At 30.7% G+C, this 22,903-nt stretch overlaps 4 protein-coding genes and 1 pseudogene across 4 annotated transcripts; 1 reads left to right on the top strand and 4 right to left on the bottom strand.

Annotated features, from left to right (window-relative positions):
- Window positions 1–34: 34 nt before the first annotated feature.
- On the bottom strand, window positions 35–3,660 carry LOC119615291 (multifunctional protein ADE2-like). The gene is made up of 6 exons (XM_037971359.1): window positions 3,533–3,660; window positions 3,269–3,472; window positions 3,062–3,206; window positions 1,127–1,239; window positions 925–1,050; window positions 35–746 (listed from the first exon to the last, which is right to left on the bottom strand). The coding sequence occupies exons 1-6, from the start codon at window positions 3,543–3,545 to the stop codon at window positions 70–72; spliced, it is 1,278 nt and encodes a 425-aa protein (XP_037827287.1). The 5' UTR covers window positions 3,546–3,660; the 3' UTR covers window positions 35–69.
- Window positions 3,661–7,052: 3,392 nt separating this feature from the next.
- On the top strand, window positions 7,053–7,592 carry LOC119615293 (multifunctional protein ADE2-like). Its single transcript, XM_037971361.1, has 2 exons — window positions 7,053–7,112; window positions 7,298–7,592. Exons 1-2 carry the CDS (start codon window positions 7,082–7,084, stop codon window positions 7,480–7,482), a joined length of 216 nt encoding a protein of 71 aa, XP_037827289.1. The 5' UTR covers window positions 7,053–7,081; the 3' UTR covers window positions 7,483–7,592.
- A 4,668-nt stretch (window positions 7,593–12,260) lies between these two features.
- Window positions 12,261–12,794, bottom strand: LOC119615294 (multifunctional protein ADE2-like). Its single transcript, XM_037971362.1, has 2 exons — window positions 12,658–12,794; window positions 12,261–12,472 (listed from the first exon to the last, which is right to left on the bottom strand). The coding sequence occupies exons 1-2, from the start codon at window positions 12,686–12,688 to the stop codon at window positions 12,288–12,290; spliced, it is 216 nt and encodes a 71-aa protein (XP_037827290.1). The 5' UTR covers window positions 12,689–12,794; the 3' UTR covers window positions 12,261–12,287.
- Window positions 12,795–14,708: 1,914 nt separating this feature from the next.
- Window positions 14,709–19,499, bottom strand: LOC119615292 (multifunctional protein ADE2-like). The gene is given in 7 exon segments (XM_037971360.1): window positions 14,709–15,467; window positions 15,658–15,783; window positions 15,858–15,970; window positions 18,803–18,824; window positions 18,827–18,946; window positions 19,036–19,239; window positions 19,306–19,499. Coding segments are annotated over 7 exon segments (1,275 nt in total). The 5' UTR covers window positions 19,319–19,499; the 3' UTR covers window positions 14,709–14,790.
- Window positions 19,500–21,191: 1,692 nt separating this feature from the next.
- LOC119615290 lies at window positions 21,192–22,820 on the bottom strand (annotated as a pseudogene).
- Window positions 22,821–22,903: the final 83 nt, after the last annotated feature.

Here is a 22,903-nt window from a genome sequence, read left to right as displayed (position 1 = left end):
TTTTATTGTTAAAAATCTTCAAAACAAAGCCAATGGCAACTTAATCATACAAAATCATAAACTTAACACCTAAGCTTTACGTACACCACGTAACTCCTTATCAGCCTTCTTTAAGTTGATAAAATTGTTCAATTGTTTCACACGCAATTTTGACCAAATCATATAGTTCGAAAGACCCAAAATTTGAGCAGCATGTAGAGCGGCAGTTTCGGAATACAAAACGGTGGGACAACCCAAACCAGAGGGAACATTAAGACTAGACCAAACATCAACTTGCATATTTTCAGCCTTAAGGGGAGGACAATTGATGACAGGGTAGGTGGTGTTGCCCGAGAGGACAGGACCCAAACCATTGGAACGGCCAGCTACACAAATAAAAATGAGATTGTTCATAACACTTTCGTACTCACGCATAATGCGCAAAGATTCCTCGGGAGCTTTGTGAGCGGAGCTAACACATAATTCGGTATTCAAACCCAAACTCTTGCATTGATCGGCAATTTTTTCACAGTGAGCCTTATCGGAAGCACTGCCCATAAGAATGACAACTAAATGATCATTTTTGGGAATCATGTCTTTAAGTTGATTATTGACCCAAATGTAATTACGCATGACGGTGTCTAAATCGGATTCAGTGAATGATTCCAAATTACGGTAGACTTCTTTGTCAACCATCAAACGTTTATCACCAGCGGGCCACAAACGCCAAGAATCAGAATCAATGATATCGGCCAAAACAATGTTGCCTGTGTGGGGGAGAGAAATAAACATACATATATGAAAATATTGAAATGTCTATTTGAATTTAAAGTTCTAATATTTTCAGATTTTGAGGTTCCAGTTGGAAAAATTCATATAATATTACAATAAAATGGGGAAATCTTATTAAGTAGTTTTTCAATTTAAAATTTCTTTTAAATGTACCTTGCTTATCAACACCAAATTCTATTTTCATATCGATCAAGGCACAATTTTTAGTAGCCCAGGCCTTTTCCAAAACTTCAAATACAGCCAAAGCCATTCTCTCCATAATATTAAATTCATCTGGACCTTTAAGAGAAACATACACAAAATCAAATATTAAAATACATTTCAATTGTTATTATTTACTGAATAAATAACCAACCAATCAAAACACCATTACAAGTGAATTTAGCGAAAATAACTTGTTCGTAAGACCATATGGGATCGTGATTGGCATCATCCTTAAAGAAAGTTTCTTGTTTGGGGGGAGAGAAACTATAAAATAAATAAATAAAGAAATTATATTAGTTTATCGAAATAGGTACTTTTTAGGCAGTAAAAGGGTAAAAACTACATTTTGATACTTTTTTGTAACCCCATTTATCTAGGGGTTACTGGTTAAGTTCCTCCGGTGAGAATCGAACCCACAACCTTCGTTTTTCAACAGGTACTTTTTGAATTTTGTGTAATATTGATTGAATGAAAATCTCTAAAAGGGGGACTTTTTGGTACCTTTTCGTTTTTCAACTGGTACTTTTTGACTTTTTTCAATATTGAACATAGAAACATAAAAACAGTTACATACTAGAATCCTAGATATATTTTCGAATATTCTAATTTAAATTAGATTTAAGAAAATTCGATTAATTTTTAATACAACACATTAATTGTTAGCATTTCCATATCTTTCACTACTTTTACGCACAACTTAATGAAGTTGTTTGTTTTTTGTTTTTGACAATGCCTTTATAATGATAACGACAATTTGACCCACGAATTGTTTTTAAACTTAGACCTGTATTACGATTGCAATATGTTTGTCACTGATAAACATACAATTGACTAGATCAGCGATGGACACACACGTAATAATACCACATTTTCGTATGTGTATGTAGGTAAAACCCCAAAAACATACAATACTTTTCGTCCAACTGCCATTGATAGCTCAACTTAAATGTATGCGTATCAATGTATGAGTACTTGTATTATTTTGCTCAATCTATAATGGAATGGGGGTACGTGCACAAAATTTGGGAATGTTTGAAAAAGATGAGTAAGAGATAAGAAGAAAAAAAAAACACAATTTTTGGTTTAATTTTCTAGATTGTGGGGAGGGTATTATGTGTTTGTGCTGATGTTTGTAACAGCCAAAAATATTGATACTACACCCACCTTAAAGTATACCAATCGGCTCAGAATCACTTTCTGAGCTATGTCCGTCCGTTCGTCCGTCCGTCTGTCTGTCTGTTTGTCTGTCTGTCTGTCTGTATGTCCGTCTGTCTGTCTGTGTGTCCATGTAAACCTTGTGCACACGCTACAGGTCGCAATTTTCTAAATAATGTGATGAAATTTGGCACATACTCTTCTTTTGACTCAAGGCCTATTGAAAATGGTTGAAATCGGTCCATTATTTCGTCTAGTCCTCTTACAGCCGTAATATCTCTACAAAAATCGGCAAATTAAATGTTACGGCCGTTTTTAGTAATGATCGGGCCTCATTTTACCCTAACCCCTGAATTAAGTTCCGTTCAGAAAATTACTTGAAGGTGAAAATTCACTTTTAAACACTAGTATCACGATGAAATTCTGCATAAATAACTTTAATGCATTCGTAAATCACTCTACCAAAATTTTACCTTTGCCCCCCTAAACCCTCTTTCAGAAAATCACTTTAATATGGCAACAAATGGTTAAAATATTTCGAAATTAAGGTAAAATGATTTATTATTAAAAAAATAATCCACACTGGTGTTGGGTATCATATGGTGGGTCATGCTCGACTATACATTCCTACTTGTTTTTAATAAAAATAAAAATGAATACATTGATAATGCAATGATTAGGCCTTTTACCGTTACGTAGCTGTCAGTCGTTAAACGCGGAAAAGTATTGTATATGTTTGGGGTTTTTACAGCTTGACTACAATTGAAACTGCTGTCGATAAACCACATTAAAAGAATGTAGGCACAACAAAACACAGTTTTTTACATTTATAAGAAAAAACATGAATGCACAATTATGTTTTTGTTTAAAAATTCATGGGAATTTAAAGTTTTCACGAGACTAGACTTGATACACATTCTTAAATACTTACCGATAACCTTCTGGTACACCTGGGTTACGAGTTAAAAATGAGCCAGTAGCCAAACGTCTGATGACCCACTCAATTGGAACCATTTCACATTTTTTAGCAATAAAAGCATTGGGTCCAGCTGGTTTAACGTAGGCTGTGTCAAGGCCTACAAACGAAACGAACGAATAATAAATAAAATCTTTATGTTTCCTTTGCTCTACTACTTACCGGCTTCATTTAATATCTGAAAAACTAAAGCATTTGTGGTATTAACAATTTCAGATTTGCCCTGCAAATTGTGTGCCTGAACACCATCACCAGCTGTAATACGATCCTTGCTTAATAGCAAACACAAACCGGGATGTTCGGGTAAATCGTAAACCTTTTTGGTTTTACCCTCATAAATAAATTTGCCCAATTTATAACCTTCAACTGTAATAAATTTTGTTTTATTATAAGCTTTCCAAGATTGAAGCAAACACATTAACTTACTGCTAGTGGTCATGATCCGTTAATATATTATTTTATTTAAATATTAAATTGAGATAGGAAAATATACGTTTTTTCTCAACTTAACTCTTCTAGAGCACTTTCCAATATAATATGTTCTAGACGGACGTTGAATCTGTACTGATTCCAGTTGGCACATGTGTATCTTTTTATCAGGGATGGCAAAGTTGATACGCTGGTACTTTTTTTTAAATAATATTTAATGTTCAAAAGTACTGTGATTTTGTGACTTTCAAAGTTTCTTCGCAATTACTTTTTTTAACAATTTTTTGAAAACAATTTCTCATGTAACAGTTTTTTTGTTTTGTTTTTAGCTAAAGCTAAATTTTATATTCTAAATTTTAATACGCACTGATTACTTTTGACACAGGACATCTTAGACAATATTAGACTCAAACGGTCCCGTTTTTTAAATACCTTTAGAAGTTGTATGAAATTAAAAACTATAATGAATCTGGTTAGAAATTTCTTTCTTTAAGAAATTTCTTTCTTATTCTTCCATGTTTCCTAATAATATAAACTCTTAGAAATTAATCCTATATATAGAAACGGTTACCAAATATGGGTGCGTATCATTCCGAGCAGTTTTTTAGAAAAAATTAGTTTTAGTACTAAAAATGTGAAAAAAGTACGTTTTGCAAATGATTTTTATACCAGATTTGTCACCAAATATTAGAGATTTCAGGTATTATTTGCACCATGCATTACCAAGCAATGTATGAAATAACTACTTTACTCATTATCTAAATTTTAAAAACAATTTGCTGGTTATATTGTACATTAGCGATATCTTCTAGATAATTCGAGCATTATATAAAGGAAAAACTCGACTTCTATAATGATCAGCCAGTGTTTCTCAAATGTTAATGTTGCCATATCATAAATGTTATTTAACAGACTGTTGGTTGCTTTCAGAACATATAATTTTCATAAAAATAATGGAACTTGATATCGGGCGTTAATTTTAAATTAAAATAGAAATTCATAAAAAACTATTCAATTAAATTACAACTTAATAGAGCAGAAAATGTACCATCAATTTTCCCTTACCAACCCCTCCCCCCCTCGTGGATCCGCGCCTGAGGTATGTACATACATACATACATATGTATGTGTATTTTGAATTAGGTTTTTATTTTAATCTTGAGACAACAAGTATTTAAAAAAAAACAAGTATAAATAAAAAATCTGAGGAAATCAGATTCAAATTGAAAAAAGATAAATATATGTACTTCATGCCTTCATAAATGTCTTCACCACTAATAAATATATATATTTTTTTATTTTTTTTAAGAAAAAACATTATTTTTTTTAAAATTAATTTTTTCCCAAAAAAAAAAAAAAAAATAATCTAAATTCTATGCATAAATGGTTAAGATCCATATTTTTGAGCATAGTCTATATTCTAATCTATAGTCTAATCTATAGTCTAGTCTATAGCCTAGTCTATAGCCTAGTCTATAGTCTAGTCTAGTTTATAGTCTAGTCTATAGCCTAGTCTATAGTCTAGTCTATAGTCTAGTCTATAGCCTAGTCTATAGTCTAGTCTATAGCCTAGTCTATAGTCTAGTCTATAGTCTAGTCTATAGTCTAGTCTATAGTTTAGTCTATTGTCTAGTCTATAGTGTAGTCTATAGTCTAGTCTATAGTCTAGTCTATAGTCTAGTCTATAGCCTAGTCTGTAGTCTAGTCTATAGTCTAGTCTATAGTCTAGTCTATAGTCTAGTCTATAGTCTAGTCTAGTCTAGTAGTCTATAGTCTAGTCTATAGTCTAGTCTATAGTCTAGTCTATAGTCTAGTCTATAGTCTAGTCTATAGTCTAGTCTAGTAGTCTAGTCTATAGTCTAGTCTATAGTCTAGTCTATAGTCTAGTCTATAGTCTAGTCTATAGTCTAGTCTAGTCTAGTCTATAGTCTAGTCTATAGTCTAGTCTAGACTATAGTCTAGTCTATAGTCTAGTCTATAGTCTAGTCTATAGTCTAGTCTATAGTCTAGTCTATAGTCTAGTCTATAGTCTAGTCTATAGTCTAGTCTATAGTCTAGTCTATAGTCTAGTCTATAGTCTAGTCTATAGTCTAGTCTATAGTCTAGTCTATAGTCTAGTCTATAGTCTAGTCTATAGTCTAGTCTATAGTCTAGTCTATAGTCTAGTCTATAGTCTAGTCTATAGTCTAGTCTATAGTCTAGTCTATAGTCTAGTCTATAGTCTAGTCTATAGTCTAGTCTATAGTCTAGTCTATAGTCTAGTCTATAGTCTAGTCTATAGTCTAGTCTATAGTCTAGTCTATAGTCTAGTCTATAGTCTAGTCTATAGTCTAGTCTAGTCTAGTCTATAGTCTAGTCTATAGTCTAGTCTAGACTATAGTCTAGTCTATAGTCTAGTCTATAGTCTAGTCTATAGTCTAGTCTATAGTCTAGTCTATAGTCTAGTCTATAGTCTAGTCTATAGTCTAGTCTATAGTCTAGTCTATAGTCTAGTCTATAGTCTAGTCTATAGTCTAGTCTATAGTCTAGTCTATAGTCTAGTCTATAGTCTAGTCTATAGTCTAGTCTATAGTCTAGTCTATAGTCTAGTCTATAGTCTAGTCTATAGTCTAGTCTATAGTCTAGTCTATAGTCTAGTCTATAGTCTAGTCTATAGTCTAGTCTATAGTCTAGTCTATAGTCTAGTCTATAGTCTAGTCTATAGTCTAGTCTATAGTCTAGTCTATAGTCTAGTCTATAGTCTAGTGACTAGACTATAGACTAGACTATAGACTAGACTATAGACTAGACTATAGACTAGACTATAGACTAGACTATAGTCTAGACTAGACTATAGACTAGACTATAGACTAGACTACAGACTAGACTATAGACTAGACTATAGACTAGACTATAGACTAGACTATAGACTAGACTATAGACTAGACTATAGACTAGACTATAGACTAGACTATAGACTAGACTATAGACTAGACTATAGACTAGACTATAGACTAGACTATAGACTAGACTATAGACTAGACTATAGACTAGACTATAGACTAGACTATAGACTAGACTATAGACTAGACTATAGACTAGACTAGACTATAGACTAGACTATAGACTAGACTATAGACTAGACTATAGACTAGACTATAGACTAGACTATAGACTAGACTATAGACTAGACTAGACTAGACTATAGACTAGACTATAGACTAGACTATAGACTAGACTATAGACTAGACTATAGACTAGACTATAGACTAGACTATAGACTAGACTATAGACTAGACTATAGACTAGACTATAGACTAGACTATAGACTAGACTATAGACTAGACTATAGACTAGACTATACTATAGACTAGACTATAGACTAGACTATAGACTAGACTCTAGTCTATAGTCTAGTCTATAGTCTAGTCTATAGTCTAGTCTATAGTCTAGTCTATAGTCTAGTCTATAGTCTAGTCTATAGTCTCGTAGTCGTTATCTTTCATTTTAGCTCAAAGTGAGATTACATTTTGACTGGTAGAGATCATAAAATACCCAAACTCATAAATGAATGTTGAATTTGATGTTGATGAGCAAGGTACATTTAAAATAAACTTTAAATTGAAAAACTAATTAATAATATTTACTACTAGAGATTTTAAGATTTTTGTTTTATTTTATTATTATTATTCCGATTTATTATCGGTTTATTACCAACCTTAAAATCTGAAAACCTTACAACAGCACAACCTTTAAATATTTCATTATTACACTTCCCCACAGACAACATTCTCTTGGCCGATATCATTGATTGCGAAACTTGGCCCGCTGGTGATTCGCGTTTGATGGTTGACAAAGAAGACTGCCGCTCTACATGCTGCTCAAATTTTGGGTCTTTCGAACTATATGATTTGGTCGAAATTGTGTGTGAAACAATTGAACAATTTTGTCAACTTAAAGAAGGCTGATATGGAGTTACGTGGTGTACGTAAAGCTTCAGTGTTAAGTTTATAATTTTGTATGAATAAGTTGGCATTTTATTTTGGAAAATTTTTAATAATAAGAAAACTTTTTTAAAATAACAAAAAAAATCTTTGGAATCCATCTTCTGCTCTAACAAATGCGATAAGTTTCAAATATTAGTAAGCGGGAGAGAGTTCTTGAGACTTCCAACAGACTATAAAAGTTTATTCTTTGGTGGCAACATTAAATATGAGTAAATTTTAAAAGCACTATCTTGTCATAATAGAAGTCAAAATTTTTCGTTATATAATACTCGAAAGATCTGGAAGATCTGTTCGTGTATAAAAATGTTTTAAATGTCTAAATATGCACACAATTTAGAATATTTTTTATTTGTTAAAATTAAAAAAAAAGTATTTATAAATAATGAAGGACAGTTTCAATCTAACTTATTCTTAAAAACATATCGTAGCTACATAATTTATTTCTTTTTTAAAATTTGTCTCAAGATTAAAAAACCTAATTCAAAATACACATACATATGGGCAATTCCATACGATTGTATGTGACATTCGCACGCCTTCAGAGTGGTATAGATTTTGTAAAATTAGGAGTACTTGGAAAACAATTTTGTCATTCTGTTCCATTTAAAGAATACTATATTTGCAAAAGGAATCATCCCATTCGGAACCTTGTTTTCCAAAATATGGATTAAAATATGGCGATATCATACGTGACAAAAAACGGAAGTGTTTTTAAAGTACATGTAAATATTTACGAAAATCTGCGAATTCTGTAGGTGTATCTTTTTTGTTTTAATTTCTTACACTATGGGACATATTTTTCATTAGTAATCCATAATTTTTAAATAAAAAAATAAATTAATATAATTTTATAATGAACATATTTAAATATCGTACGTGACACATCGTATGTGACAGATTTTTCTCTTGATTTTTTTTAGGTTATAAAATATATATTTTGGAAATATATGCATACACACTTCAACAAATCAAAAGGAGTAGGAAAGTACAGTCGGACATGGCCGACCTATATACATGTTTAAGCAATTTATAGATAAAAATAAAACACTGGAGTTATATGGCGACTAGGGTCAAATATGGACCGATCCTCATAAAATTCCAGGGTGTGATTTTAATTCATATAAAACTTATTTGTACCAAATTTTATCAAAATACTAGTGATTAGAGGTGAGCTTTACGGACGTTTGAGTGTTTTTTGAAATTAAACTTTGAATGGAACTAGGGTCAAATGAGCTCCAATCGTTATGAAAATCGGCATAAAGGTTTAGGCTTATAAACATTTTAGATCTGCCGATTTTTGAAGGGATAGTATTATAATTAACAGAACTATGAGCTAAAAAGTCATATTTTCGGTTCCGTTTGTATGGCGGCGAGGTGTAAAAATAGACCGATTTCAAAAATTTTAAACAGTCTTCGTCTTTGGTGCTACAAAAGATCATATACAAAATTTTATTGAATTCAAAAATGCAAAAGTTATCAAGGGTTTTATTTTTTCAGTCGTAGTTTACCTTTTCATGCAATTGCCCATATATAATATGGACATATTTATTTACTTTAAAAACGAGATTAGAAGCCAATACGCACAATAACAAGAAATCATTAAATTTATTTATCGTCAAGTTTACCAGTGATGATACATTTTCTTATCTATTAAGTTCTACTTTAATAAAATATATTTTTACGAATTTCTATTTTAATTTAAAATTAACGAGTTGTATTGACTTCATGTTATTAAGACTTCCAACTAGGGATGCCAATCACGAAATCCCGGGATTTTTTTCTAAAACATTTTTTTTTAATTCTTCTTTGAGCCATAATTTCAACAAATTAACTAGACTATAGACTAGACAATAGACTAGACTATAGACTAGACTATAGACTAGACTATAGACTAGACTATAGACTAGACAATAGACTAAACTATAGACTAGACTATAGACTAGACTAGACTAGACAATAGACTAAACTATAGACTAGACTATAGACTAGACTATAGACCAGGCTATAGACTAGACTATAGACTAGGCTATAGACTAGACTATAGACTAGACTATAGACTAGACTATAGACTAGACTATAGACTAGACTATAGACTAGACTATAGACTAGACTATAGACTAGACTATAGACTATAGACTAGACTATAGACTAGACTATAGACTAGACTATAGACTAGACTATAGACTAGACTATAGACTAGACTATAGACTAGACTATAGACTAGACTATAGACTAGACTATAGACTAGACTATAGACTAGACTATAGACTAGACTATAGACTAGACTATAGACTAGACTATAGACTAGACTATAGACTAGACTATAGACTAGACTATAGACTAGACTATACTATAGACTAGACTATAGACTAGACTATAGACTAGACTCTAGTCTATAGTCTAGTCTATAGTCTAGTCTATAGTCTAGTCTATAGTCTAGTCTATAGTCTAGTCTATAGTCTAGTCTATAGTCTAGTCTATAGTCTAGTCTATAGTCTAGTCTATAGTCTAGTCTATAGTCTAGTCTATAGTCTAGTCTATAGTCTAGTCTATAGTCTAGTCTATAGTCTAGTCTATAGTCTAGTCTATAGTCTAGTCTATAGTCTAGTCTATAGTCTAGTCTATAGTCTAGTCTATAGTCTAGTCTATAGTCTAGTCTATAGTCTAGTCTATAGTCTAGTCTATAGTCTAGTCTATAGCCTAGTCTATAGTCTAGTCTATAGCCTGGTCTATAGTCTAGTCTATAGTCTAGTCTATAGTTTAGTCTATTGTCTAGTCTATAGTCTAGTCTATAGTCTAGTCTATAGTTTAGTCTATTGTCTAGTCTATAGTCTAGTCTATAGTCTAGTCTATAGTCTAGTCTATAGTCTAGTCTATTGTCTAGTCTATAGTCTAGTTAATTTGTTGAAATTATGGCTCAAAGAAGAATTAAAAAAAAATGTTTTAGAAAAAAATCCCGGGATTTCGTGATTGGCATCCCTAGTTGGAAGTCTTAATAACATGAAGTCAATACAACTCGTTAATTTTAAATTAAAATAGAAATTCGTAAAAATATATTTTATTAAAGTAGAACTTAATAGATAAGAAAATGTATCATCACTGGTAAACTTGACGATAAATAAATTTAATGATTTCTTGTTATTGTGCGTATTGGCTTCTAATCTCGTTTTTAAAGTAAATAAATATGTCCATATTATATATGGGCAATTGCATGAAAAGGTAAACTACGACTGAAAAAATAAAACCCTTGATAACTTTTGCATTTTTGAATTCAATAAAATTTTGTATATGATCTTTTGTAGCACCAAAGACGAAGACTGTTTAAAATTTTTGAAATCGGTCTATTTTTACACCTCGCCGCCATACAAACGGAACCGAAAATATGACTTTTTAGCTCATAGTTCTGTTAATTATAATACTATCCCTTCAAAAATCGGCAGATCTAAAATGTTTATAAGCCTAAACCTTTATGCCGATTTTCATAACGATTGGAGCTCATTTGACCCTAGTTCCATTCAAAGTTTAATTTCAAAAAACACTCAAACGTCCGTAAAGCTCACCTCTAATCACTAGTATTTTGATAAAATTTGGTACAAATAAGTTTTATATGAATTAAAATCACACCCTGGAATTTTATGAGGATCGGTCCATATTTGACCCTAGTCGCCATATAACTCCAGTGTTTTATTTTTATCTATAAATTGCTTAAACATGTATATAGGTCGGCCATGTCCGACTGTACTTTCCTACTCCTTTTGATTTGTTGAAGTGTGTATGCATATATTTCCAAAATATATATTTTATAACCTAAAAAAAATCAAGAGAAAAATCTGTCACATACGATGTGTCACGTACGATATTTAAATATGTTCATTATAAAATTATATTAATTTATTTTTTTATTTAAAAATTATGGATTACTAATGAAAAATATGTCCCATAGTGTAAGAAATTAAAACAAAAAAGATACACCTACAGAATTCGCAGATTTTCGTAAATATTTACATGTACTTTAAAAACACTTCCGTTTTTTGTCACGTATGATATCGCCATATTTTAATCCATATTTTGGAAAACAAGGTTCCGAATGGGATGATTCCTTTTGCAAATATAGTATTCTTTAAATGGAACAGAATGACAAAATTGTTTTCCAAGTACTCCTAATTTTACAAAATCTATACCACTCTGAAGGCGTGCGAATGTCACATACAATCGTATGGAATTGCCCATATGTATGTGTATTTTGAATTAGGTTTTTTAATCTTGAGACAAATTTTAAAAAAGAAATAAATTATGTAGCTACGATATGTTTTTAAGAATAAGTTAGATTGAAACTGTCCTTCATTATTTATAAATACTTTTTTTTTTTAATTTTAACAAATAAAAAATATTCTAAATTGTGTGCATATTTAGACATTTAAAACATTTTTATACACGAACAGATCTTCCAGATCTTTCGAGTATTATATAACGAAAAATTTTGACTTCTATTATGACAAGATAGTGCTTTTAAAATTTACTCATATTTAATGTTGCCACCAAAGAATAAACTTTTACAGTCTGTTGGAAGTCTCAAGAACTCTCTAGCTTACTAATATTTAAAACTTATCGCATTTGTTAGAGCAGAAGATGAAATTCCAAAGATTTTTTTTGTTATTTTAAAAAGTTTTTTTATTATTAAAAATTTTCAAAAATAAAATGCCAACTTAATCATCCAAAATTATAAACTTAACACTGAAGCTTTACGTACACCACGTAACTCCATATCAGCCTTCTTTAAGTTGACAAAATGGTTCAATTGTTTCACACACAATGTCGACCAAATCATATAGTTCGAAAGACCAAAAATTTGAGCAGCATGTAGAGCGGCAGTCTTCTTTGGCAACCATCAAACGCGAATCACCAGCGGGCCAAGTTTCGCAATCAATGATATCGGCCAAGAGAATGTTGTCTGTGGGGAAGAGTAATAATGAAATATTTAAAGGTTGTGCTGTTGTAAGGTTTTCAGATTTTAAGGTTGGTAATAAACCGATAATAAATCGGAATAAAATTAATAAAATAAAACAAAAATCTCAAAATCTCTAGTAGTAAATATTATTAATTAGTTTTTCAATTTAAAGTTTATTTTAAATGTACCTTGCTCATCAACATCAAATTCAACATTCATTTATGAGTTTGGGTATTTTATGATCTCTACCAGTCAAAATGTAATCTCACTTTGAGCTAAAATGAAAGATAACGACTACGATGCTTGTAGAAAAGCTACACCCGGACATGTGCCGAGCAGATTTTAATAATTTATGTTCTATTTTTAATGTTTTATATTTATCAATTAATAATAGTTCTGACCTGAACATGTCGATATGCGCATTCCGATGCACAGTGGTATAGAAATAAAAAAAATAGAGAAATATTTCTGTAAAATCTTTATGTATAGAGGTTTTCATTGAAATGTAATTGTTATTTGTTATCCCAAATCCCTCAATTCTCAAAAAAGTTTTGGAAAATCACAAAAATTTACTTTTTTAGTTTTTTAGCTATAATATCCATACCAGGGGCGGGGTTATCGAAAACCTTTACAGAATAATTAAGAACATATTGGGTCATCTAAAATGGGTTACTATAATTTGATATCGTCTATGCGATTTGAGAATTTTTGTCCTAAAGTTGATTATTAGATAAAAAAAATAGGCGTTTTTGGGATGCACCTGGTCCCCTCCGTATTAAAAGTTTCGAAATATTTTTTCATTTAAAATATTTCATGTAAAGTTAGTTAGCTTTTCAAAAAGTATAAATTCTTTATAAATCTTCTTAGAAATTTTTTGATAAGTTAAAAAGAGAGGTTAGAATGAGAAGTTAGTAGTGAAACACCATTTTACATTTTTTTAGCAATGAAAGCTTTGGATCCAGCTGGTTTAATATAGGCTGTGCTAATGCATTAATATAAATAACTGATTAGTAAGAAAACCCCCCTCATCAAGGTTATTTTCGATTTTTTAATAATCATGCATAAAAAGTTTTTATTTATTATTTATTTATTTTTTATTAAAAACTTATAAAAGACATGAAAAGACTTAAAATTATGTTTTGTTTTAAAACAAACCATTATCATCACTAGCTATAATACGATCTTTGTTCTCACGGTTTCATATACAAATGTTCATAAATTTCTCCATCACATCAGGTTTTTAAGATATTGTGTATAGGGCCACTGAATTAACGATACACTGTATTGCCGACAATATTACAGTTTTGCTTTATAACGTAGTTTTTTAAAGCTTCACTTTGTTCCATTTTTCAAATTTTAGTTTAAATAAATAAAAACGTTTATTTCCAACTTGAAGCAATTACCAATTGGATTTAATTTCATTTGTCGATAAAGCCGTGTCTTACCTTATTCCCACTTTCTTGTTGCATTTACGTTCAACGTGGCAACTCCTTTTTACTTCATTTTCTCGCGCTATTTGTGATTTTCGCATTTCAATCGAATTTTGTGTAATTTTCAGTGGTTTTTTGTAAAAAATAATACAAGTATATGAAATAAGTGTAATATTAGTGAAATTTTATAAAAAATTTGTTCAATATTTTGAGAAAATATGAAAAAAGTGAAAAAAATTTGTCACACGATGTGTTGTTGCCGAGGCTTCTTCCTCGAAATCGAAGCCTATAATTTGTGCTATACTAAATGGAAAATGACAAAAATCCATGGGACAAAATTGATACAGAGTTGTCCAAACTTATCAAGAAGCATTGGATGTGTGTAGGTAACAATAGGACAGGATGCAGGATATGTTTTCCTGTTTGTTCTCAACTGTTCCAAAAAGGAGAAACTTGTAAATGTGTCGGCGTTCTTTAATTGAAGTCAGTTAATGTTGAGTGAATTACTCATTTCTCGAACAATGGTAAGTCTATACTAAATTATTTCTAATGGATAAAGTCATTATACATAACACGCCCGAACTAAATTTTAAGGTTCGAAAATAATCTTAATTAATATTGGAATATTATTGAATGTAATTGGTTAGGGGCTGCAAAATGCTGTCAGCTTAAGGGGGTTTAAGACGTATGGTGATTCGAAACTTATTATCCAAATGAGACTCCTGGTTGTTTGGTCCTTAAAAAACGTTTATAACTTACCGCATTTGTTCAAACAGAATATCAAATTCCAACATCTTGTTTGTTATTTTAAAATAGTTTATTTTTTATTGTTAAAAATCTTCAAAACAAAGCAAATGGCAACTTAATCATACAAAATCATAAACTTAACACCTAAGCTTTACGTACACCACGTAACTCCTTATCAGCCTTCTTTAAGTTGATAAAATTGTTCAATTGTTTCACACGCAATTTCGACCAAATCATATAGTTCGAAAGACCCAAAATTTGAGCAGCATGTAGAGCGGCAGTTTCGGGATACAAAACGGTGGGACAACCCAAACCAGAGGGAACATTAAGACTAGACCAAACATCAACTTGCATATTTTCAGCCTTAAGGGGAGGACAATTGATGACAGGGTAGGTGGTGTTGCCCGAGAGGACAGGACCCAAACCATTGGAACGGCCAGCTACACAAATGAAAATGAGATTGTTCATAACACTTTCGTATTCACGCATAATGCGCAAAGATTCCTCGGGAGCTTTGTGGGCGGAGGTAACACGTAATTCGGTGTTCAAACCCAAACTCTTGCATTGATCGGCAATTTTTTCACAGTGAGCTTTATCGGAAGCACTACCCATAAGGATTACAACCAAATGATCATTTTTAGGAATAATGTCTTTAAGTTGTTCACTGACCCAAATGAAATTACGCTTGACGGTATCCAAATCGGATTGGGTGACTGAGGCCAAGTTACGGTAGACTTGTTTGTCAACCATTAAACGTTTGTCACCAGCAGGCCACAAACGCCAGGAGTCGGAATCAATGATATCGGCTAAGACAATGTTGCCTGTAGGGGAGAGAAATATAGATGAAAATATTGTAATATGAAATATTTTTTCTGATTTGAGAGAAGTTTTCTTCATCAGATTTTGAAATTCCAGTTGGAAATAAACAAAAATCTTACTAGTATAAAGAGAGCAAATCTCTTGGCGATATTATCAAGTAGTTTAACAATTTAAAGTTTGTTTTAAATGTACCTTGCTCATCAACACCAAATTCAACTTTCATATCGATTAAGGCACAATTTTTAGTGGCCCAGGCCTTTTCCAAAACCTCAAATACAGCCAAAGTCATTCTCTTCATAATATCAACTTCATCTTGACCTTTAAAAGGAATCACATACAAATTAAAACTTTAAAATATATTTCAAATTGTTTTTAATTAATCAATAACCTACCAATCAAGACACCATTGAAAGTGAATTTAGCGGAAATAATTTGTTCGTCCAACCATTGGGGATCATGATTGGCATCATCCTTAAAGAAAGTCTCTTGTTTGGGGGGAGAGAAACTATAAAATAAAGAAAATAAATAATTAATATTTGATATTGTTCGTTAAAATAAATCTATGCAAAAACAAGTAAGAAATTGCAATAGAATACCCTACCCACTAAAGTGGTGTAGGGTATAATAAGTTTCACAATTAGTTCATCCCAGTAGTCCAAAATCACTCTGTATTTTTATGTTTATTATCAAGAATAGCTTCTGGGACTAGTAGTCATTGAAGAATCTGAAATATTACATGTACACTTATTCCAGACTATCAAAATTCTAATTATATTTTGCTATTAAATGCTTGTTACTAATCGATTTTTTTATTTATGATTTTCATTATCAATTTGTTTTTGTTTTTATTGCATTTCATATTGATTGATGAGTTTATTTACTTTATTTTTTACATGTTTATTAAATTATTTCATCATCGTCATAATTGTTGTTTTTTCTCATTTAAATGTTTTTAGCAATTCACCAATTGGGGGTAAATATTGCAAAAGGTCAGGAAAATTGATAATTTTATTAAATCTTATCAGGAATTTTTAATAGTTGTTTTTGTTTTTTGTTTAATAAAAAACAAATAAATATTTGTTTAGGCAAATTTACAATGTTTTTAAATAAGTAAATTTAGAAAAAATAATGAATTCTGATGGAAATGTGTTTAAAAGCTGAAATCGGAAATAGTTTCTAAAACAATTATTCAAAATCTAAAGTTTTGAAGTAATTTTGAGATTTAGAAAACCAATTAAGAATTTTCACAAAATTCTGTTTCTATTGAACTTTAGTTTGAATTTAATTTCGATTTTTTTAGCGTATCTTAAAAATATTCCCTCTCCAGAATCATATCGATCTAGTGTCGGTTGTGACAAATTATGTCGATAGTCAAGCTGCTCTTAGAGCATTGGCAGAAAGATTGTAGAAATGCTCTTAGGGACATTATGAGACTGTTTACTGTTAGACTGTGTTGGGTGCAGGGGCACTGAAATGTGCATGTTAAAGAGGTTGCCGACGAATTAGCTTTACTAGGTTCGAACCTTGACATATATGATAGGGATAGAAGAGGGAAAGCTCCCATATGTCTCTATTATAGGTTCCAGTCCAGGAAAATATCAAAGTCCTTATGGCCAACACTTATGTGAGGCCTGTAGTGTTGTCGCAGTCTTCAGATTCTGGCAGGGATTTCATAGTTTTAAATAATTTTTGAATATACAATTACATATTTATATAATTATTAAGAAATCTCCAGAATCTAGAGATTATTTTATTAATTTAAAAAAAAATTATTGTATTTTAAAAAATTCGAACTTATGTTTGAAAAATTTTTAAAGGTTAAATAATCTTTTATTTATAAGAAATTATAAAAAAAAATTTTCGTTTAATTTGAGACCAATTTCAAACTCAGCATTTTTGCAAATAATTAAAAAAATTTTAGTGTTTTCGAAAACTCGAACTTATGTTCGAAAATTTTTTACATTTTCCAATTTTGAATTTTAAAATTTTAAAAATTATTTTAAAAGTTTTTATGAATTTAAATATTGTAAGGGAATATAAAGCTCTTTCACGATATTTTCGACAATTCGAACTTGTGTTCGAAAACTTTATAAATCTGTTAAAATAATCTAGAAATCATAAGGATTCAGAAAAATATTATTTTAGTTTTATTTGAGACAATATTTTTTTAAATTTTCTGAAATTCAAACTTATGTTCGAAAATGAGAACAATTTGATACATTTAACAATTTTGAACTTGAAATTGTTGTGAATTTTAAACTTGTTTAGTATAGTTTCGGAATATAAACTTTATGATATATTTTCGAAAATTCAAACTTATGTTCAAAAAATGTTTAGATATGAACTTCTAACGTGGGGTATCTTTGAAATTGAGACCCTCACAATCTATTGAGAAGTAAATTTTCCTTTTTTTCAAATCATTCTCAAACTTTCGCTATTTAAGAAAGACTTTAAGTTCAAATCCTTTTTAATATGATAATTTCACAAAGCTTGAATCTTAGGTTGTTGTTGGAGCAGCGAATCGTTCCGGTGCGAAGAAACGATTGTCGTGGGAACGTCAATCTTAGGTGGTTGGGTTCGTTAACGCCGTAGTTTTTGCGCGCAAACAGTTAAGTAGAATCGAAAGGACTCAGTTTTGACAGGACCACTCCATTATAGTATTATACAGTATTATATCCAGTCGATAGCAGTGAGATATTTGAGCAGGTTTTGGCCCAAATAACTCACCAAGGATATGAAGTAATTGCCAAAGGAATCTGTTTCTCTTGGCGGCTAGAGCAGGTCATTCGCAGATAAGATGAAAAACTGTTTCTTCCTCATAACTGTCTTTGCAATTGCGACAGTATTATTACTGCCAGCTATCTCCCGTCTATTTCGGGTTATAAGCTGCCTAGTGTGTTTCTCATTGAAAGAAGAGCACATTAACTTGGCCCCTCTACATGTGTACAGATTATTCCATATATTTTAAACTTTTTGGTTAAAGAACCCGAGGATACTACTTTTGATAGAACCCAAGGGAGTTGATCAGTATTCCCTATGCGCAGGAACCCATATTAGAGTAATATAAGACAAGCGACCCAGCCTTATGATAGTTCGTATCTATTAATTACTTTTTAAGGAAATTTAAGGAATAAGTGGATATTTAGCTTTTTGCTTTCAGATAATTTGTAGTCACTAAAACATTTCCAAATCTCTCACTATTTTTACACACAACTTAAATCTTTTACTTGATGTAGTTACTCAAAACTAAAATTTTCCATTTTGTACAATATGTTTGTCACACAGATAAACATACGATTGAATGAATAAGACAGACACACACATTATTAAAACTTACCGATAACCTTCTGGTACACCTGGTTACGTTTTAAAAATGAACCAGTAGCCAAACGTCTGGTAACCCACTCAATGGGAACCATTTCACATTTTTTAGCAATGAAAGCCTTGGGTCCAGCTGGTTTAACGTAGGCTGTGTTAATACCTACAAACAAAATGCATAAAATAAAAACAAATTAATCAGTTAAGTAATAAACACATTAACTTTTTATAAGTTTTCTTTACTCTACTTACCGGCTTCATTTAAAATCTGAAAAACTAAACCATTTGTGGTATTTGAAATTTCAGATTTGCCCTGCAAATCATGAGCCTTAACACCATCACCAGCTGTAATACGATCCTTGCTCAACAGCAAACATAAACCGGGATGTTCGGGTAAATCATAAACCTGTTTGGTTTTACCCTCAATAATAACTTTGCCCAATTTATAACCTTCAACTGTAAGAAGTTTTGTTTTTTTTTCAAATTTTGCTTTCCAAGATTAAAAGGAAAAAATTAACTTACTGCTGGTGGCCATGGTGTGTTAATTTGTTATTTATTTTATTTAAATTATTAAAAAAAAAAATACACGTGTTTTTCAACTTAACTCTTGTAGAGCACTTTTCAATATAAAACGTTCTAGACGATCGTTGAATCTGTACTGATTCCAGTTAGCACATGTGTATCTCTTTATTATTTACAATGTGTGTATATTTTTTTTAGTTGTTTCATTTAATTCATATGTTTGTTTTTGTTTATGTCTGGGGAAAGAGTTTAAGGTACATTTGTTGTTGATAAAGATGATTACTTTAGGTACTTTTTAATAGTAATTTTTTGTGTTAAAGATACTTTTGTAGATAATTTTTTATTTATAATGAAGATTACAAAACATTGCTATTTAAATATAATGGATTTAAATGAATATTAAGGCGTGTAAACCACAACTTGCCAATGAAATTTAATTTGGGATGATTTTTATGTTTTTTTCAAATAGTACTTTTCGAAATAAATTCATTAATAGATAAGGAAATGTACCTACCACTACTGGAATTTTCATTATGACTTTTTTATTCTCTTAGTTAAAATTATTCTCTTATTATGATTAAAGAAAGAGCACAAAAAACTTGTCTAAAAAATATTTTTAATGTTTTCTTGTTATTGTATGTATTGCCCCCTAATCGCGTTTTTAAAAAATAATGCGTATGTATATTTTTTTAATTACGTTTTTAATCATGAGACAAGTATTTAAAAAAATGTTGAATGGAGAAAAATATACCATATGTGTTAAAGAAACTGAATAATCCGTTAGATTCAAAAGAAAATATAGACAGAAGAAACTATTGCCGATCTTTTAGGGTCTCGGAAATATTCTCAATGAAAGTCGAAAAGTAATTGGTCTACAATCCATCAAAATTTGAAATTAATTTTCATTAAAACTATTTTTAATATTAGTGAGTTTTAGTTAGTTAGTTAGTTAGTTAGTTAGTTAGTTAGTTAGTTAGTGTTGTTAGTTAGTTAGTTAGTTAGTTAGTTAGTAGTTTTAGTTAGTTAGTTAGTTAGTTGTTAGTTAGTTAGGTAGTTAGTTAGTTAGTTAGTTTTTGTTAGTTAGTTAGTTAGTTTTTCGTTTTAGTTCGTTTTAGTTAGTTAGTTAGTTAGTTCGTTAGTTAGTTAGTTAGTTCGTTTTAGTTAGTTAGTTTCGTTTTAGTTAGTTAGTTAGTTAGTTAGTTAGTTATTGTTTCGTTCTTAGTTCGTTGTTCGTTCGTTATTTCGTTAGTTTGTTCGTTCGTTCGTTCGTTTTCGTTCGTTCTTAGTTTTCGTTCGTTAGTTCGTTCGTTCGTTCGTTCGTTTCGTTTTCGTTCGTTAGTTCGTTCGTTCGTTAGTTCGTTAGTTCGTTCGTTGTTCGTTCGTTTCGTTCGTTCGTTCGTTCGTTCGTTCGTTCGTTCGTTTCGTTCGTTCGTTCGTTCTTAGTTCGTTCGTTCGTTCGTTCGTTCGTTCGTTCGTTCGTTTCGTTCGTTTAGTTCGTTCGTTCGTTCGTTTCGTTCGTTCGTTAGTTCTTCGTTCGTTTTGCTCGAGTTATAGTGAAAAATAATTTTAATAGAAAATTGGTTTAATGAAAATTTAACATTTATTTAAAACTTAGTTCATTTTTTAAAACATTTTCATCTTACACCTTACAAAATAGAAATAAAAAACTTCCCAATATTCTTAATGTTTTTGTATATTACAACATTTACATTGTAAATATTTATGTATTTTATTTAAATTAAATAACTTTATGTATATTGTAGTTATAACTACTATTATATTAATAATATTTTAAATATGTATACAAAAACGTATATTGATAGAAATTTGTATTATTTTTATGTATGTATATAATTATGTATAATTGTTTATATTGCAATAAGAATAAATTTTAATTTAGCTACATTATTTTAGAACTACGGAAGATAGAAAATTTTGTTAACCAGAATTAATATTGCCTTTAAAATTTTGTTTATCTTTGATTTGTTTTTTTCTTTTTTTCAAAAAAATATTTTTTATATAATCTAAATGCTGCGTATAGATTTCCAACGTCTGAGTAGAAGACAGGAAGAGCTTAAACCCAAAGAAAATTGGCAAAATTCACTAATATTAATGTTGCGCGTAGGAATGTCTATTTTTTCTTTAATAATCTGAAATTATGATAGAAATCATGTTAATACATACTTTTTTAAGAGGAAAGCAATTGTTCATACTTTGTGCGATTCTGGAATTTCAGTAGGTGATCTGGTACTAAAGTGCCATTGATGTATAACATATTGGCTGCATGTTCTTCGGGTAGTCGTGATTTTTTGATATTTAAAACTAGCTTCTCGCTCCATACGTTTTAAAATTTCCACACATATTTTACTATTGCTAACGCATAAAACATCTGGGCCAGCCATGTGACATAGTATTTAAGACATTTTGGACCACCACCTATAGTGAGGATGATAGTGGAGGATAGTATTATGATTAAAAAAATTATTGAATTGCTCTGGTTCTAGTTCAATTCTAGTTGTGTTCTCGTTCTGTTCTGGTCTCTCTGGTTCTGTTCTGGTCTGTTCTGTTCTGGTTCTGTTCTGGTTTCTGTTCTGGTTCTGTTCTGGTTCTGTTCTGGTTCTGTTTTCTGGTTCTGTTCTGGTTCTGTCTGGTCTGTTTCTGGTTTTCTGTGTCTGGTTCTGTTCTGGTTCTGTTTTCTGGTTCTGTTCTGGTCTGTTCTGGTTCTGTTTCTGGTTCTGTTCTGGTTCTGTTCTGTTCTTTCTGTTCTGTTCTGATTCTGTTCTGATTCTGTTCTGAATCTATTCTGGTTCTGTTCTGAATCTATTTTGGTTCTGTTCTAATCTAGTTCTGTCTAATTCTCGCCCTCTTTGTCAAGATTTATAGAACATTCCGATTGTCATAGTTATTAACAATTATTGGTAATAGATCGAGTTTCCTTTTACCTTTATAGGCGTTACTGGATATTCGGGAAATGTCATAGCCACTGCTCTAGCGCCATCTTCATTTGTGTATTCGGAAATGCCCACAAAGAATTCTCTGCCTGAAAGTGAAAGATTTTAGCGGTATTAAAGATTAAACATTTTAAATTCATTAATTATTCTATACCGGTAAATAAGACATCACCACCATCTAATTGTGCATTGGGATTGTCTATCACTTCTACTGGAATATCTAATTCTTTTTTTAATTTATCGCCATACTATTGGCCTGGAAATTGAAAAAGAAAAGATTTTAAAATATTTGTTTTGTTAATAAACAAATATACATACATATATTTCTTTAAATTATTAACTTACTTCTTTTGTCTCATGGGATTATCAGACTTTCCTATTAAAGCCACACCATTACATATCACCGCTGACGTTTCCACGAAGACACTTTCTGGTAATTCATCATCGGGTGGTAATTCAATGACATCTAAACCGATTTCTCTTAATAAACTACAATATTGTTTGTGCTGTTCTTTAGCTAATTCAAGATTAAAGTCTTTTTTTGTTTTTAAAGAATCGGAGATTCTAAAAGTAAAAGAATGTAAGAATATAAACATTAGTAATTAAACGTAACATAAAATACTTTAAAATTCGTGAAATTTTAAGAT

The sequence above is a fragment of the Lucilia sericata genome, unplaced genomic scaffold (assembly GCF_015586225.1).
Source record: "Lucilia sericata isolate MDLA Ls3-8-SP2 unplaced genomic scaffold, ASM1558622v1 Contig004798F_arrow, whole genome shotgun sequence".
Lineage (NCBI taxonomy): Eukaryota > Metazoa > Arthropoda > Insecta > Diptera > Calliphoridae > Lucilia > Lucilia sericata.
This window is presented reverse-complemented; position numbering and strand designations above follow the sequence as displayed.

Excerpts from the sequence above, each read along its gene's own strand:
- LOC119615291 (XM_037971359.1), bottom strand. Across the intron at positions 1,240-3,061 it reads GGTGTACCAGAAGGTTATCG|TTTCTCTCCCCCCAAACAAG; the intron begins GTAAGTATTTAA and ends TTTATTTTATAG. Across the intron at positions 747-924 it reads ATTTGGTGTTGATAAGCAAG|GCAACATTGTTTTGGCCGAT; the intron begins GTACATTTAAAA and ends TCCCCCACACAG.
- LOC119615294 (XM_037971362.1), bottom strand. The coding sequence starts at position 12,688 with ATGAATGTTGAATTTGATGTTGATGAGCAAG. Across the intron at positions 12,473-12,657 it reads ATTTGATGTTGATGAGCAAG|ACAACATTCTCTTGGCCGAT; the intron begins GTACATTTAAAA and ends TCTTCCCCACAG.
- LOC119615293 (XM_037971361.1), top strand. The coding sequence starts at position 7,082 with ATGAATGTTGAATTTGATGTTGATGAGCAAG. Across the intron at positions 7,113-7,297 it reads ATTTGATGTTGATGAGCAAG|ACAACATTCTCTTGGCCGAT; the intron begins GTACATTTAAAA and ends ACTTCCCCACAG.